The following is a 12,576-nucleotide window of genomic DNA, read 5'->3' as shown; positions in this document are numbered from 1 at the left end:
CGCAGGGTCCTAATGCCTGTCCAGTGTCCAGTGGCCATGGGGTGTTTTACATCCGCCTGAGATGCCGCTCCATTGGTGCTTGAAGATGAGTGTACAACACCACTTTTAGCACTGCTCTCTCATCTTTGGGCGGCAAAACTGACGTTTGAGGCTGCACCGAACGCCTGCCGTTAAAATCAGCATTTAGCCGGTGTCACCGCCTCACAAACGGCGGGACCGAATTTCGACCCCTTGCTTTTTTATTGCTTTTAATCCAAAATAAGGCCTGGCCTCGGGGCCTTTCCACATCCCCTTCTGATTGGAGAAGGTTCTCGGTGGGCTGCACCACGGAGAAGCTCCCCTTTGACCCCAGCTTTGGGGTCATCAGTGGCCTACCCCGAGGTGGGGGTGGAGATGGGATTGGGCAGGCCTCGGGCAGGCCCATCGCAGACTTGGGATTCTAGCAGCTTCCGAGCGGCTGGAGAGGGGAAAAAAAGGGAAGCTGGCAATTCTAGATGCACAGACCAGTGCCATGCTGTAAATGCCCATTGCTTGCCAGCTTCCCTATGATGGCTTGGATGACAGTGTTCAAGTGTTCACTATCCCTGGGTGTCAAAAAGAACAATGTTCCATTTTTTTTGCTGGGGCTGTGTGAGATGTGAGGCAGCATCCTCCGTGGGTACCTGCACAGACTCTGCCAACGAGAAAGGCTGCTTCGTCCCTTTTGTGCCACCTACTGACTCTCTTCGAACAGCGTGAATAAAAAAAATAACTTGCATTTATATAGCGCCTTTCACGGCCTCAGGACATCCCCAAGCGCTTTACAGCCAATGAAGTTCTTTTTTGAAATCTAGTCACTGTTGTATTGTGGGAAATGTGGCAGTCATTTTATGCACAGCAAGCTCCCAACAGACAGTAATGTGATAATGACAAAGTCATCTGTTTTATAGTGCTGTTGGTTGAGGGAAAAATATCGGTCAGGACACAAGGGAGAACTTCCGCTGCTCTTCTTCTAAATAGTGGCCGTGGGATGTTTTACATCCACCTGAGGGAGCAGATGGGGCTTCGGTTTAATGTCTCATCTGAAAGATGAAACCTCCGACAGTGCAGCATTCCCTCAGTACACCACTGGGAGTGTCAACTGAGATTATGCATGCAGGTCTCTGGAATGGGACTTGAACCCACAACCTTCTGATTCAGAGGCAAAAGTGCTGCCCACTGAGCTACGGCTGACACCCGGAGATAGGGAACACTTCAACACTGTCATCCAAGCCATCATAGGGCAGCTGGCAAGCAATGGGCATTTACAGCGCGGCAATGGTCTGTGCACCTGGAACTGAAGCGCTCTCTCTCTCTCCTGTGGTAAATTGCTGGAACTGTGTACCTAATCTGTAATATATATAGCTCCACCCAGTGGACTACTGTGGCACTGCAGCCATCGCTGTTTACAACAATAAAGAGGAAGCCAGTCACGTGACTTGTTTTCTCTTTATTGTTGTAAACAGCAATGGCTGCAATGTCACAGTAGTTCACCGGATGGCGCTATATATATTACCTAATCGTCAAGAAGGGGAAATTTCCCCAATGAAGGCACCTTGCCTGTCTGTCAGTACTGAGCACCAACTCATGGGTTGGAGTCCAAGTTACATTCCTTTGGGCAGCGGGACCCACAAACATTTCTGAAATAGTGACAATCTCAAAATGCATTCAAAAGTAAATATTGGTGGAAAGGTGTCCCCACATCGTCCACTCTTCCTTACCGGTTTGGTGATGGACTGGCTGTTGATTTGTGGTTCAAAGGAATCGATTTCCTTACTCGATATGTGCTGCGTTGCAATCTGTCTTTCCAATTCTGGCAACTGTGGTCCATATCCACGATCATTGATCTCCCTCTGTGAACATAGAGACGGAGGATGTCAAACATACAAAGAATGGGAGGGGATGGAATCTGTACAACATGGAGATGGGAGTCGGAGTCTGTCTATAACACTGAGATAGGGGTCAGAGTCTGTCTATAACATGAGATAGGGGTCAGAGTCTGCCTATAACATGAGATAGGGGTGGGAGTCTGTCTACAACATGAGATAGGGGTCAGAGTCTGTCTATAACATGAGATAGGGGTCAGAGTCTGTCTATAACATGAGATAGGGGTCAGAGTCTGTCTATAACACTGAGATAAGGGTCAGAGTCTGTCTATAACACTGGGATAGGGGTCAGAGTCTATGTATAACACTGAGATAGGATGGGAGTCTGTTTATAACACTGAGATAGGGGTGGGAGTCTGTGTATAACATGAGATAGGGGTCAGAGTCTGTCTATAACATGAGATAGGGGTGGGAGTCTGTTTATAACATGAGATAAGGGTCAGAGTCTGTCTATAACACTGGGATAGGGGTCAGAGTCTGTCTATAACATGAGATAGGGGTCAGAGTCTGTCTATAACACTGAGATAGGGGTGGGAGTCTGTTTATAACACTGAGATAGGGGTGGGAGTCTATGTATAACACTGAGATAGGGGTGGGAGTCTGGTTATAACACTGAGATAGGGGTGGGAGTCTGTGTATAACATGAGATAGAGGTCAGAGCCTGTGTATAAAATGAGATAGGGGGTAGGGCGCACTAGGGTCAGAAAACTTGAAGGGGGTTACAAGTAGGTGCGTAGAGCAGGAGAGGGCTAAAGAGGCAGGGTAAGGTTCAGGGGTGCAGGGCTTTGCAAGCAGAGACCGGTGACTTTGGGGGATGAGGAGCCATGCACATACAGTGCTCCACACACGGACCCTCACTTGCCGGTGAAATCTTTCAGTTTAGAAAGATTGAAATGAGTTGGCCAGACAGTCAGGTTTTTTCCTAACGTTATAGAACGATACAGCACAGAAGGAGGCCATTCGGCCCATCGAGCCTGTGCCGGCTCTTTGAAAGAGCGATCCCATTAGTCCTACTCCCCTTGCTCTTTCCTCATTGCCCTGTAAATTTTCCACGTCAAGTTGCTTTGAAAGTTGCTATTGAATCTGCTCCCACCACCCTTTCAGACAGCGCGTTCCAGATCATAATAATTCACTGAGTTCTTTTTCCAATTGCCTTAAATCTGTGTCCTATGGTTACTGACCCACCCACCAGTGAAAACTGTTTCACCTTATATATAGAAAGAGAGGAGAGAGAGAGAGAGAGAAAGAAAGACTGGCATTTATATAGCACCTTTCACGACCACCGGACGTCTCAAAGTGCTTTACAGTTGCTGAAGTTCTTTTGGAGTGGGGTCACTGTTGCAACGTGGGAAAGGCGGCAGCCAACTTGCGCACAGCAAGCTCCCACAAACAGCAATGTGATAATGACCAGATAATCTGTTTTTATTATGTTTTTTGAGGGATTAATATTGGTCAGGACACCAGGAATAACTCCACTGCTCTTCTTCGAAATAATGCCGTGGGATCTTTTATGTCCACTGGAGGGAGCAGACAGGGCCTCGATTTAATGTCTCATCTGAAAGATGGCACCTCCGACAATGCAGCACTCCCTCAGCACTGCACTGAATGTCAGCTTGGATTTAAGTAACGACTTGAAAGAGGAGAGAGAGCGGGAGCGGGGAGGAGAGGATTAGGGAGGGAATTCCAGAGCTTGGGGCCTTGGCAGCTGAAGCCAATGGTGGGACGTTGGAAATCCGGGATGCGCAAGAGCCCAGAATTGGAGGAGCGCAGAGATCACGGAGGGTTGTGGGGCTGGAGAAGGTCACAGAGATAGGGAGGAGCGAGGCCATGGAGGGATCGGAACACGAGGATGGGAATTTTGAATTGGAGGAGTTGGCGGACCGCCAGCCAATGCAGGTCAGTGAGCAGAAGGATGGTGGAGGAGCGGGATATGGTGCGAGAGGGGCAGCAGAGTTTTGGATGCGCCCAAGATTATGGAGATGGACTCCAGCTGTCTCCTACAGCGCATCCGGGCACAGAGCCTCTTGGTCAGGGGGCTAGCAAAGGGCGGGTACCGTACCTGCTTCTGATTCAGGATGTCAGGCCAATCCACGGAATTCTCAACTTTGGGCAGTCGGAACTTCTCGTAGAGATCCCGATATGATGAGCACTGATGCGCCCAGCGTTCGTGCATTCTCTTGATGCTAAACAGAAACGTACATTAACCACGTGTTAAAAGTAATGACTACAATCTTGCTGGTTAACCTTGCAGTAATTCGACTGTGATTATTAACGTTTCACATTGATGCCACCTCGATTTCAGCCGAATGTCAGTTGTCAACCATGGCTCAGTGGGCAGCACTCTCGCCGATGAGTCAGAGGTTCAAGTCTCACTGCAGAGACTTGGGCACAAATATATAAACCCATATACAAACCACCCAAATCCCCCAATTAGATTCCAGCCTGTAACGGGTATCCGTTTCTCTATATATAAACCACCCAAACCCTCCAATTAGATTCCAGCCTGTAACTCACTCCTGGGTATCCATTATTCCTTAGGGCTGACTTTCCAAGTCCCTGATGTCAGCTGGGAACCCCGCTCACTAGCAGCAGGTATTATACGTTTGGCTGCAACTGCCCATTATGTTTGGCAAACCATGGACAGCCTTCCCCCGAATTTCTGATATTTGGTGCCAGTGTGCGCATCCGGAGCACGGATTCAGAAAGTTGCCCCTGACATACTAACTGATTCCAGCCTATAACACACATAGAATTATAGAGTTTCACAGCTCAGGAGGCCATTCATGCCACCGTGCCTATATCAGCTCTTTGAACGATCAACCTCATAGTTTAATTTCCCCAGCCATTCCCCAGACCCTGCTAAATTTTTCTTTTTATCAAATATTTATCCACTTCTCTTTAAAAAAAGTGATTTATGGATTGTGCATCCTCCACAGTCTCTGGTCGGGGACTGTCTCTATGTCTTAAGGACCCTCTGTGTGAAAAAGTTTCCCCTAACCTCACCCTTCATTCTTTTGGTGAAGGTATCCAGAATGCTTTGGATAGAAATTGCAACCCTCAAAAGTCACCTCACTGTAGGAAGGTACTGGAGGCATACAACGGGACAGTGAAGATTTTCTAGAATGAGACCAGAGATAAAAAGCTATAGTTATGAAGAAAGGCTCAGAATTTGGGGTCTTTTTCACCCACTTTACTGGTTAAGAAGGTTAAGCAAGGGATGTAGTGGAAGCTTTTATCGAAACAAACAACTTGGCTGCCCGTGTTTGCAAACATCGCACCACCACACCTACGCCGTGAATATGCAGTCTCCAGAGAATACAACCGGTACACAAGCAAACCCATGCCGATCCAGGCCGACTTGAACAACCTACCGCCAACCCGTCTCAAACTAGAAGCCCATTTTGGACCGTTGCCAAAGCCCTTCAACAAGTGCTTGGAAGAACTGCGACATACGGAATGGATTCCTTATCGAGGACCCCACAGTACAACCTGAAGGATCAAACCTTCCTCACAAACAGTGGACAACCATCAACCGCCTCAGAACCGGTCACAGTCGCTGCTGCCACCTTCTCCATCGGTGGGAGATTAAAGCCTCCCCATCGTGTGACTGTAGAGTACCTAATCAGACCCTGGAGCACATCATCGAGCCCTCAGAGGGAATTCGCAGGTTTGTTTTTTGTCAATACCATCCAAAAGAAGAAGTGGAAGCTTTCAAAATGATGAAATGTAAATAGTAAAACATTGTTTCCACCGGTTGGTGAATTGGTAACACCGAGCCGCGGACTGAGCATTATCACTGAAGAGAAATTAAGGGGAAAGTCAGAAGAACTCATTTTCACACAGGGGGATTAGAGAATGTGGAATGCATTACCACAAATGGTTATTGAGTTTGAGATTATTGCATCATTAAAAAGGGAATGGGACAAATATTTGAAAAGGAAGAGTATAAAAGGATAGGGAGAAAGTGAAGGAAAATGCGATTCGATTAGATACGGCCAAGAATCCTGTAATGTTTTCATTAGTTTGATTCTATGATGTAAACCAACTAAACTCCTCAATTCCATTGCGGTCCACAACAAAAACTTGCATTAATGTAGCTCCGTTAACATAGAATCAGAGAATCGTAGCAATTTACAGCATGGAAGGAGGCTATTTTGGCCAACAAAGAGCTATCCAGCCTAATCCCACTTTCCAGCTCTTGATCCATAGCCCTGCAGGTTACGGCACTTCAAGTGCACATCCAAGTACTTTTTAAATGTGGTGAGGGTTTCTGCCTCTACCACCCTTTCAGTCAGTGAGTTCCAGACCCCCTCCACCCTCTGGGTAAAGACATTTCCCCTCAAATCCCCTCTAAACCTCCCCCTAATTACTTTAAATCTATGACTCCTGGTTGTTGACCTCTGCTAAGGGAAATAGGTCCTTCCTATCCACTATCTAGGCCCCTGATAATTTTATACATCTCAATAAGGTCTCCCCTCAGCCTCCTCTGTTCCAAAGAAAACAAACCCAGCCTATCCAATTTTTCCTCATAGCTAAAATTCTCCAGTCCAGGCAACATCCTCGTAGATCTCTTCTGTACCCTCTCTCGTGCAATCACATCTTTCCTGTAATGTGGTGACCAGAACTGCACGCAGTACTCTAGCTGTGGCCTAACTAGTGTTTTATACAGTTCAAGCATAACCTCCCTGCTCTTTATTCGATGCCTCAGCTAATAAAAACAAGTATTCCATATGCCACCTTAGTTACCTGACCTGCTACCTTCAGGGATCTGTGGACATGTACTCCAAGGTCCCTTTGTTCCTCTACTCTCAGTTTCGTACCATTTAATGTATAATCCCTTGCCTTGTTAGCCTGCCCTAAATGCATTACCTCACACTTCACTGTATTGAATTGCATTTGCCACTGTTATGCCCACCTGACCAGTTCATTGATATCTTCCTGCAGTCTACAGCTTTCTTCTTCATTATCAACCACATAGTAAAATGCGCTTTCACGGGAGCTATATCAAACAAAATTTGACAACTCACTCCCATGTGTGAGTGTGCGACCCAACTAAACTCCGACTTTGATTGCAGCCTCTCATCCTCCACTTGCCCATGGTTCCCTATATCTTTGCGACTGCCTGGGATCTGAACCAAAACTCCTGTGGCACCAAACCTGATGGGTTCAAGTTGTGCAATCGCTTCCTCCTGGGTTCCCAGACTCTTTCCACCTTCCAAACTGATCTGAGGCAGTTTGAAACTGACCCCATTTCATTATTTTTGTGTCTCTCCCCTGTTCATATCCCCTCCACTGTTGGTGTGAGCAGGTTTTATGGTGACTGAGAGTAATGTATTTGCTTCATGGATTCTTTACTTAAGAATTCATAGCAACACATTGCTATTAAGAACTAGTTGGTTTATTAGCAAAGGTTTAACAATCAACTACACATTACAAGTTCAACCACCAGCTCACAACCACCTGTCTCATCGTGGATCCCCCGAACCCAACTGGCTGGGGTTTTATTGAGTCTTGTGAACATCACATGATTGGCTAAGCCACTCCAAACTCAACAGCTCTACAACTATTTTGGTAGGAACTTTCATTCAACTGCCCCCCTTTTTATTTGAGGGCACCAAAAACCACAAATTAACAATTGAACATAAAAGGGAATCTTTGTCAAATCAAACCAAATTAAAATTCTGTTCCCGGTTGAAATGATGCACTTCAGTCCCTCCGGCGCCCAATTCTCGCGGAAGGCCGCGAGCGTACCGATGGACACCGTGTGCTCCATCTCCAGGGACACCCTGGCTCTCAAGAGCTCTCCAACTCTTTTGTTGAGAACAAATAAACAATTAAATCAAGTGCCCCCTGATTTAAGGGGGGGGGGGGGGGGGGGAGGGAACATTCCAAACACTTTTCAACTGCTCTTTTTTTTGGCACTAAAATACACAAATTTTGCAAGTGCCCCCCGGCTAAAAGGTGGGGGTGGGGGGCACTAAATCCCGGCAATAAAACAAATTAAACTTTAAAACATATAAAATCAAATTAAAATTTGGTTGCCAGGGGTGATGATGCACTCCAGTCCCTCCGGCGCCCACCTCTCGCGGAAGGCTGCGAGCGTACCGGTGGATACCGCGTGCTCCATCTCCAGGAACACTCTGGCTCCCAACAGCTCTACAAACCCATGAGCATCCTCACAGGTGCACACATTACACTAAGTGTTTGGAATAAAATATGAATGGGACAATATTTTTTTTTCTTTTCATTCTTGGGATGTGGGCGTCGCGGGAAAGACCGCTTTTATTGCCCATCCCTCATTGGCCTGAGATGGTGGTGGTGGGCCTTCTTCTTCTAGAGGTTTGAAGGCCACTTCAGAGGGAAGTTAAGGAGAGTCCACCATTTTGGTGGTCACATATAGGCCAGAACAGGCAAGGACGGCATCTTTCCTTCCCTAAAGGACATCGGTGAACCGGGTGGGTTTTTCCAACAATCTGACAGATTCACGGCCACTTTTACTGACACCAGCTTTCTACTTTCCAGATTTTTCAGAATTCAAATTCTCAAAGTGCCCTGGTGGGGTTTGAATTTGCGATCCATGGATTATTAGTCCGGGCCTCTGCTTAGACCGCCGTGCGCCTTATCTTTCAACTCACTCAGCTTCGATTTCATGCCCCTGTGGATGTCTCAGCTTTTTTGCCTTGTCTGCATCCAGGAAAAGGTCCTTAAGGAGTCCTTCTGAGCGAGCCAGGTTCTCGTTGTTCACAGCCTCATATTTGAATGGACGTTTGTTCTGGTAGTTTATTTTATCCTGAAATAATCAATCAAGATAAAAGAGGTCAAATCTATCTATAACATATTAAAAATGTCACATCTGCGCACACTTCCTGTCTATAAAACCTTACTTTCTGTTGTCATGTTTTTGTGTCAACCCCTCACGCCATTATAAACTCCTGCCCATATTTGTAATAGAAATGCTGTCATTTAACCCTCCTGCCACTGGAGGTGCTGTGGGTTTGCAGCTCCCAAGCACTTCCACCTATACTGCTTGAGTTGAATATAAATACTTTGCGTCAGACCAGTGAAACTACTGGAATCTGGCCCGGGATCTTTTACATCCACCTGAGAGGTCAGACATTTTGGTTTATCTGAAAGACCGTGGGGTGTTGGATCATCAGCCAAGATGGCATATTCAAGTCTCAAAGGTGTTGTGGGACTTGAACCCACAACCTTCTGACAGAGAGGCAAGAGTGCTAGACACTGAGCCACAGAAAGTATTGGTAAAAGGATGGGGGATGGGAGGGTTCATGGCCGCACTGTCACTCACTGTCACTCACGGCAGGGTTACATGGGATAGACTGGAGAAGCTGGGGTTGTTCTCCTTCGAGCACAGAAGGCTAAAAGGAGATTCGATAGTGATGTCTAAAACCAGGAATGTTGCTTCCAATGGCTGAAGGGACTGTAACGAAAGGGCACAGATTTAAGCCAATTGGTAAAAGAACCAGAGGCGACATGAAGGAAAACGTTTTTACACCGCGAGTGGTTAGGATTTGGAAAGCACTGCCTGATAGGGCGGTGGAAACAGATTCAATCGTAGCCTTCAAAATTGGATCAATACTTTAAGGAGAGTAAACTGCAGGGATATGGGGAAAGAGCGGGGGAGTGGGACTGACTGGACTGCTCCTCGAAAGAGCCGGCACAGGCTCGATGGGCCGAATGGCCTCCTGTGCTGTACTGTTCTACGATTTTATGATGTGAGGGATGTATGCTTCAACTGTTCATTCTTCTCTTATCGTTAGCATTCACTTTCTCTTCCCGTCTCCCTCCTGCTGTGGTCAATGCTCCCTGAAACTTTCCTCTCTTGTTTCTCAAGTTCGACATGTGACATCCAGCTCGTTCGCTCTCTTCTCTGAAACCTCATTGTATGGAAAATAGGAGTCACGGTACACATCCTTCTACTCAAACTCATTACACAGGATTACACAGGATAAACGGCACAGAAACAGGCCATTCGGCCCAACCAGTCCATGCCAGCGTTTACGCTCCACTCGAGCCTCCTCCCGTCTTTCCTCATCTAACTCTATCAGAATAATCCTCTATTCCATTCTCCCTCATATACTTGGCTAGCCTTCCCTTAAATGCATCTATGCTATCAAATCTCCTCTTGGCCTTCTGTGCTTCTCCAGTCTATCCATGTAACTGAAGTCCCTCATCCCTGGGACCCAGACAGTGAGTGACAATGAGTCCCAGTGTGGCCATGCTCTATCGTTTTACCCGGGCCAGAATCCAATAGTTTCTTCTTCTACGGGACATCCAAACTGTGATATTCTTTGCCCCTGTGGCTCAGGGGCTAGCTTCTGAGTCAAAAGGTTGTGGGTTCAAGTCCCACATCACTAAATTCACTAAATATATTCAAAAAGGAGTTAGACGTAGTCCTTACTACTAGGGGGATCAAGGGGTATGGCGAGAAAGCAGGAATGGGGTACTGAAGTTGCATGTTCAGCTATGAACTCATTGAATGGCGGTGCAGGCTCGAAGGGCCGAATGGCCTACTCCTGCACCTATTTTCTATGTTTCTATCACCTATGAGAAGCAGGCTGCCAATCCAGTACTCTCCAGTCATCCTGGTCAACCCTTGCCACTGGATAAAGGCCTAGCTCTGTCAAGCCCGTGTGGTGGCTGATGTGCAACGGTCACCACACGTTAAAAAAAACCCACGCACAGGCATCTTCCACTCCTGGAGTTCAGGACTGGAATATCGGGTCCTTCAATGAAACATCTGTGAACCCATGTGGAAGCAAATCATCCTCGTTCGAGGGACCACCTATGATGATAACCACACTGTCTTTCGGATGAGACGTTAAACCGAGGCCCCGTCTGCTCTCTCAGGTGGATCTAAAAGATCCCATGGCATATTTCTAAGAAGAGCAGGGGAGTTCCCCTTGGTGTCCTGGACAATATATTTCCCTCGTAGATTATCTGGTCATTTATTTCATTGCTGTTTGTGGGAGCTTGCTGTGCGCAAAATGCCTGCCGTGATTCCCTACATTACAACAGTGACTAGACTTCAAAAGTACTTAATTGTAAAGTGCTTTGGGAGGCCCGGTGGTCGTAAAATGCAAGTTTTTCTTTCATCTAACCATTCTTTCTTGCTTAGCCTCATTTCACCTAGCCACTGAACCACAGGGAGGAGGCAGTGTCAGTTGTAGCTCGGTGGGTAGCACACTTGCTTCTGAGTCAGAAGGTTGTGGGTTCAAATCCCACTCCAGGGACTCAAGCACATAAACCTAGGCTGGCACTGAGGGAATACTGCACTATTGGAGATGCTGTCTTTTGGATGAGACATTAAACCAAGGACCCGTCTGCCCTCTCAGGCGGATGTAAAGATCCCATGGCACTATTTAGAAAAAGAATAGGGGAGTTATCCCTGGTGTCCTGGCCAATATTTATCCCTCAATCAACATTATCTGGTCATTAGCACATTTCTAATTGTGGGAGCTTGCTGTGCGCAAATTGGCTGCTGTGTTTCCCACATTACTACACTCCAGGTGGTGAAAAGTGATTTGAAAGACGAAAGCGAGTCATTACAGTGACTACACTCCAAAAGTACTTCATTCTCTGTAAGGCGCTATATAAATGCAAGTCTTTCTTTTGCTCTTTTCAACCTTGATGGTGTCCTGCACTATGGGACCTTGCCTGTGTTCCTCAGCCATACTCACAATTCGCAGTTTATCCTCGGTGGCCAGAATGTCCTTTTCCACCTGGTCGCCATTCTTCTGCATGCGAGAGATCAGCACAGGCAGCTCACTGAAACAAACAATTGTCGGTCAGAAGGGAAACTGTGACACATCGAACCCTAGAATGGTACGGCACAGAAGGAGGCCATTCGGCCCATCATGCCTGCGCCGGTAATTTAACAGAGCTATCCAATTCGTCCCAGCTTTTGTCCGTAGCCCTATACATTTTTCCCTTCAAGTATTTATCCAATTCCCTTTTGAAAGTGACTATTGAATCTGATTCAGTTAGTGCATTCCAGAGCATCATAACTCGTGCAAAAAAACATTCTCCTCATCTCCCCTCCAGTTTTTTGCCAATTACCTTAAAATCTGTGTCCTCTGTTTACCAACCCTTCTGCCACTGGAAACAGTTTCTCCTCATTTACTCTATCAAAACCCTTCGTGATCTCAACACCTCTATTAAATCTCCCCTTAACCATCTCTGTTCTAAGGAGAACAAGCCCAGCTTCACCAGTCTCTTCCACACAACTTAGAATTCTCAAAGGACTTCAGGTGGGAAAAGTTAGGACTGTTCCCCTTGGAACAGAGAAGGTTGAGGTGAACCTAACGGAGGTTTTCAAGATGATGAGAGGTTTCGATAGAGCAGAGAGCGAGAGAAACGAGTGGGTCAATGACCAGAGGTCGTAGATTCAAAATCACTGGCAAAAGATCGAGAGAGGGGCGATGAGGAGAAATGTTTTCGCTCAGAGAGCTGTCGGGATCTGGATCGTTCCACCTGAGAAGGCGCTGGAAGCTAATTCCATAAATCATTTTAAAAGGTAATTGGACGGGTACTCGAGAATGAGGAACCTACTGGGTTACGGACAGAAAGCGGGGATGGGTTGGGATTAAGCATGGCTACTCTTTCAAAGAGCCAGTACGGACACGACGGGCCAAATGGCCTCGTTCTGTGCTGT

At 46.8% G+C, this 12,576-nt stretch overlaps 1 protein-coding gene across 1 annotated transcript in view; it reads right to left on the bottom strand.

The window, feature by feature from the left end:
- The window catches only part of evpla (envoplakin a), an 83,794-nt gene that overhangs the window by 42,614 nt on the left and 28,604 nt on the right, over positions 1-12,576 (bottom strand). The window contains exons 2-5 of the mRNA XM_070857467.1: positions 11,603-11,690; positions 8,540-8,694; positions 3,964-4,087; positions 1,740-1,871 (exon numbers count right to left, since the gene is read on the bottom strand). Coding sequence (XP_070713568.1) covers positions 1,740-1,871; positions 3,964-4,087; positions 8,540-8,694; positions 11,603-11,690 — 499 coding nt within the window. The remainder of the gene's footprint in view (positions 1-1,739; positions 1,872-3,963; positions 4,088-8,539; positions 8,695-11,602; positions 11,691-12,576) is intronic.

This window comes from Pristiophorus japonicus, chromosome 16 (assembly GCF_044704955.1).
Source record: "Pristiophorus japonicus isolate sPriJap1 chromosome 16, sPriJap1.hap1, whole genome shotgun sequence".
Classification (NCBI taxonomy): domain Eukaryota; kingdom Metazoa; phylum Chordata; class Chondrichthyes; family Pristiophoridae; genus Pristiophorus; species Pristiophorus japonicus.
Note: the sequence above shows the minus strand (reverse complement) of the source record. Positions and strands in the feature narration are given on the sequence as shown.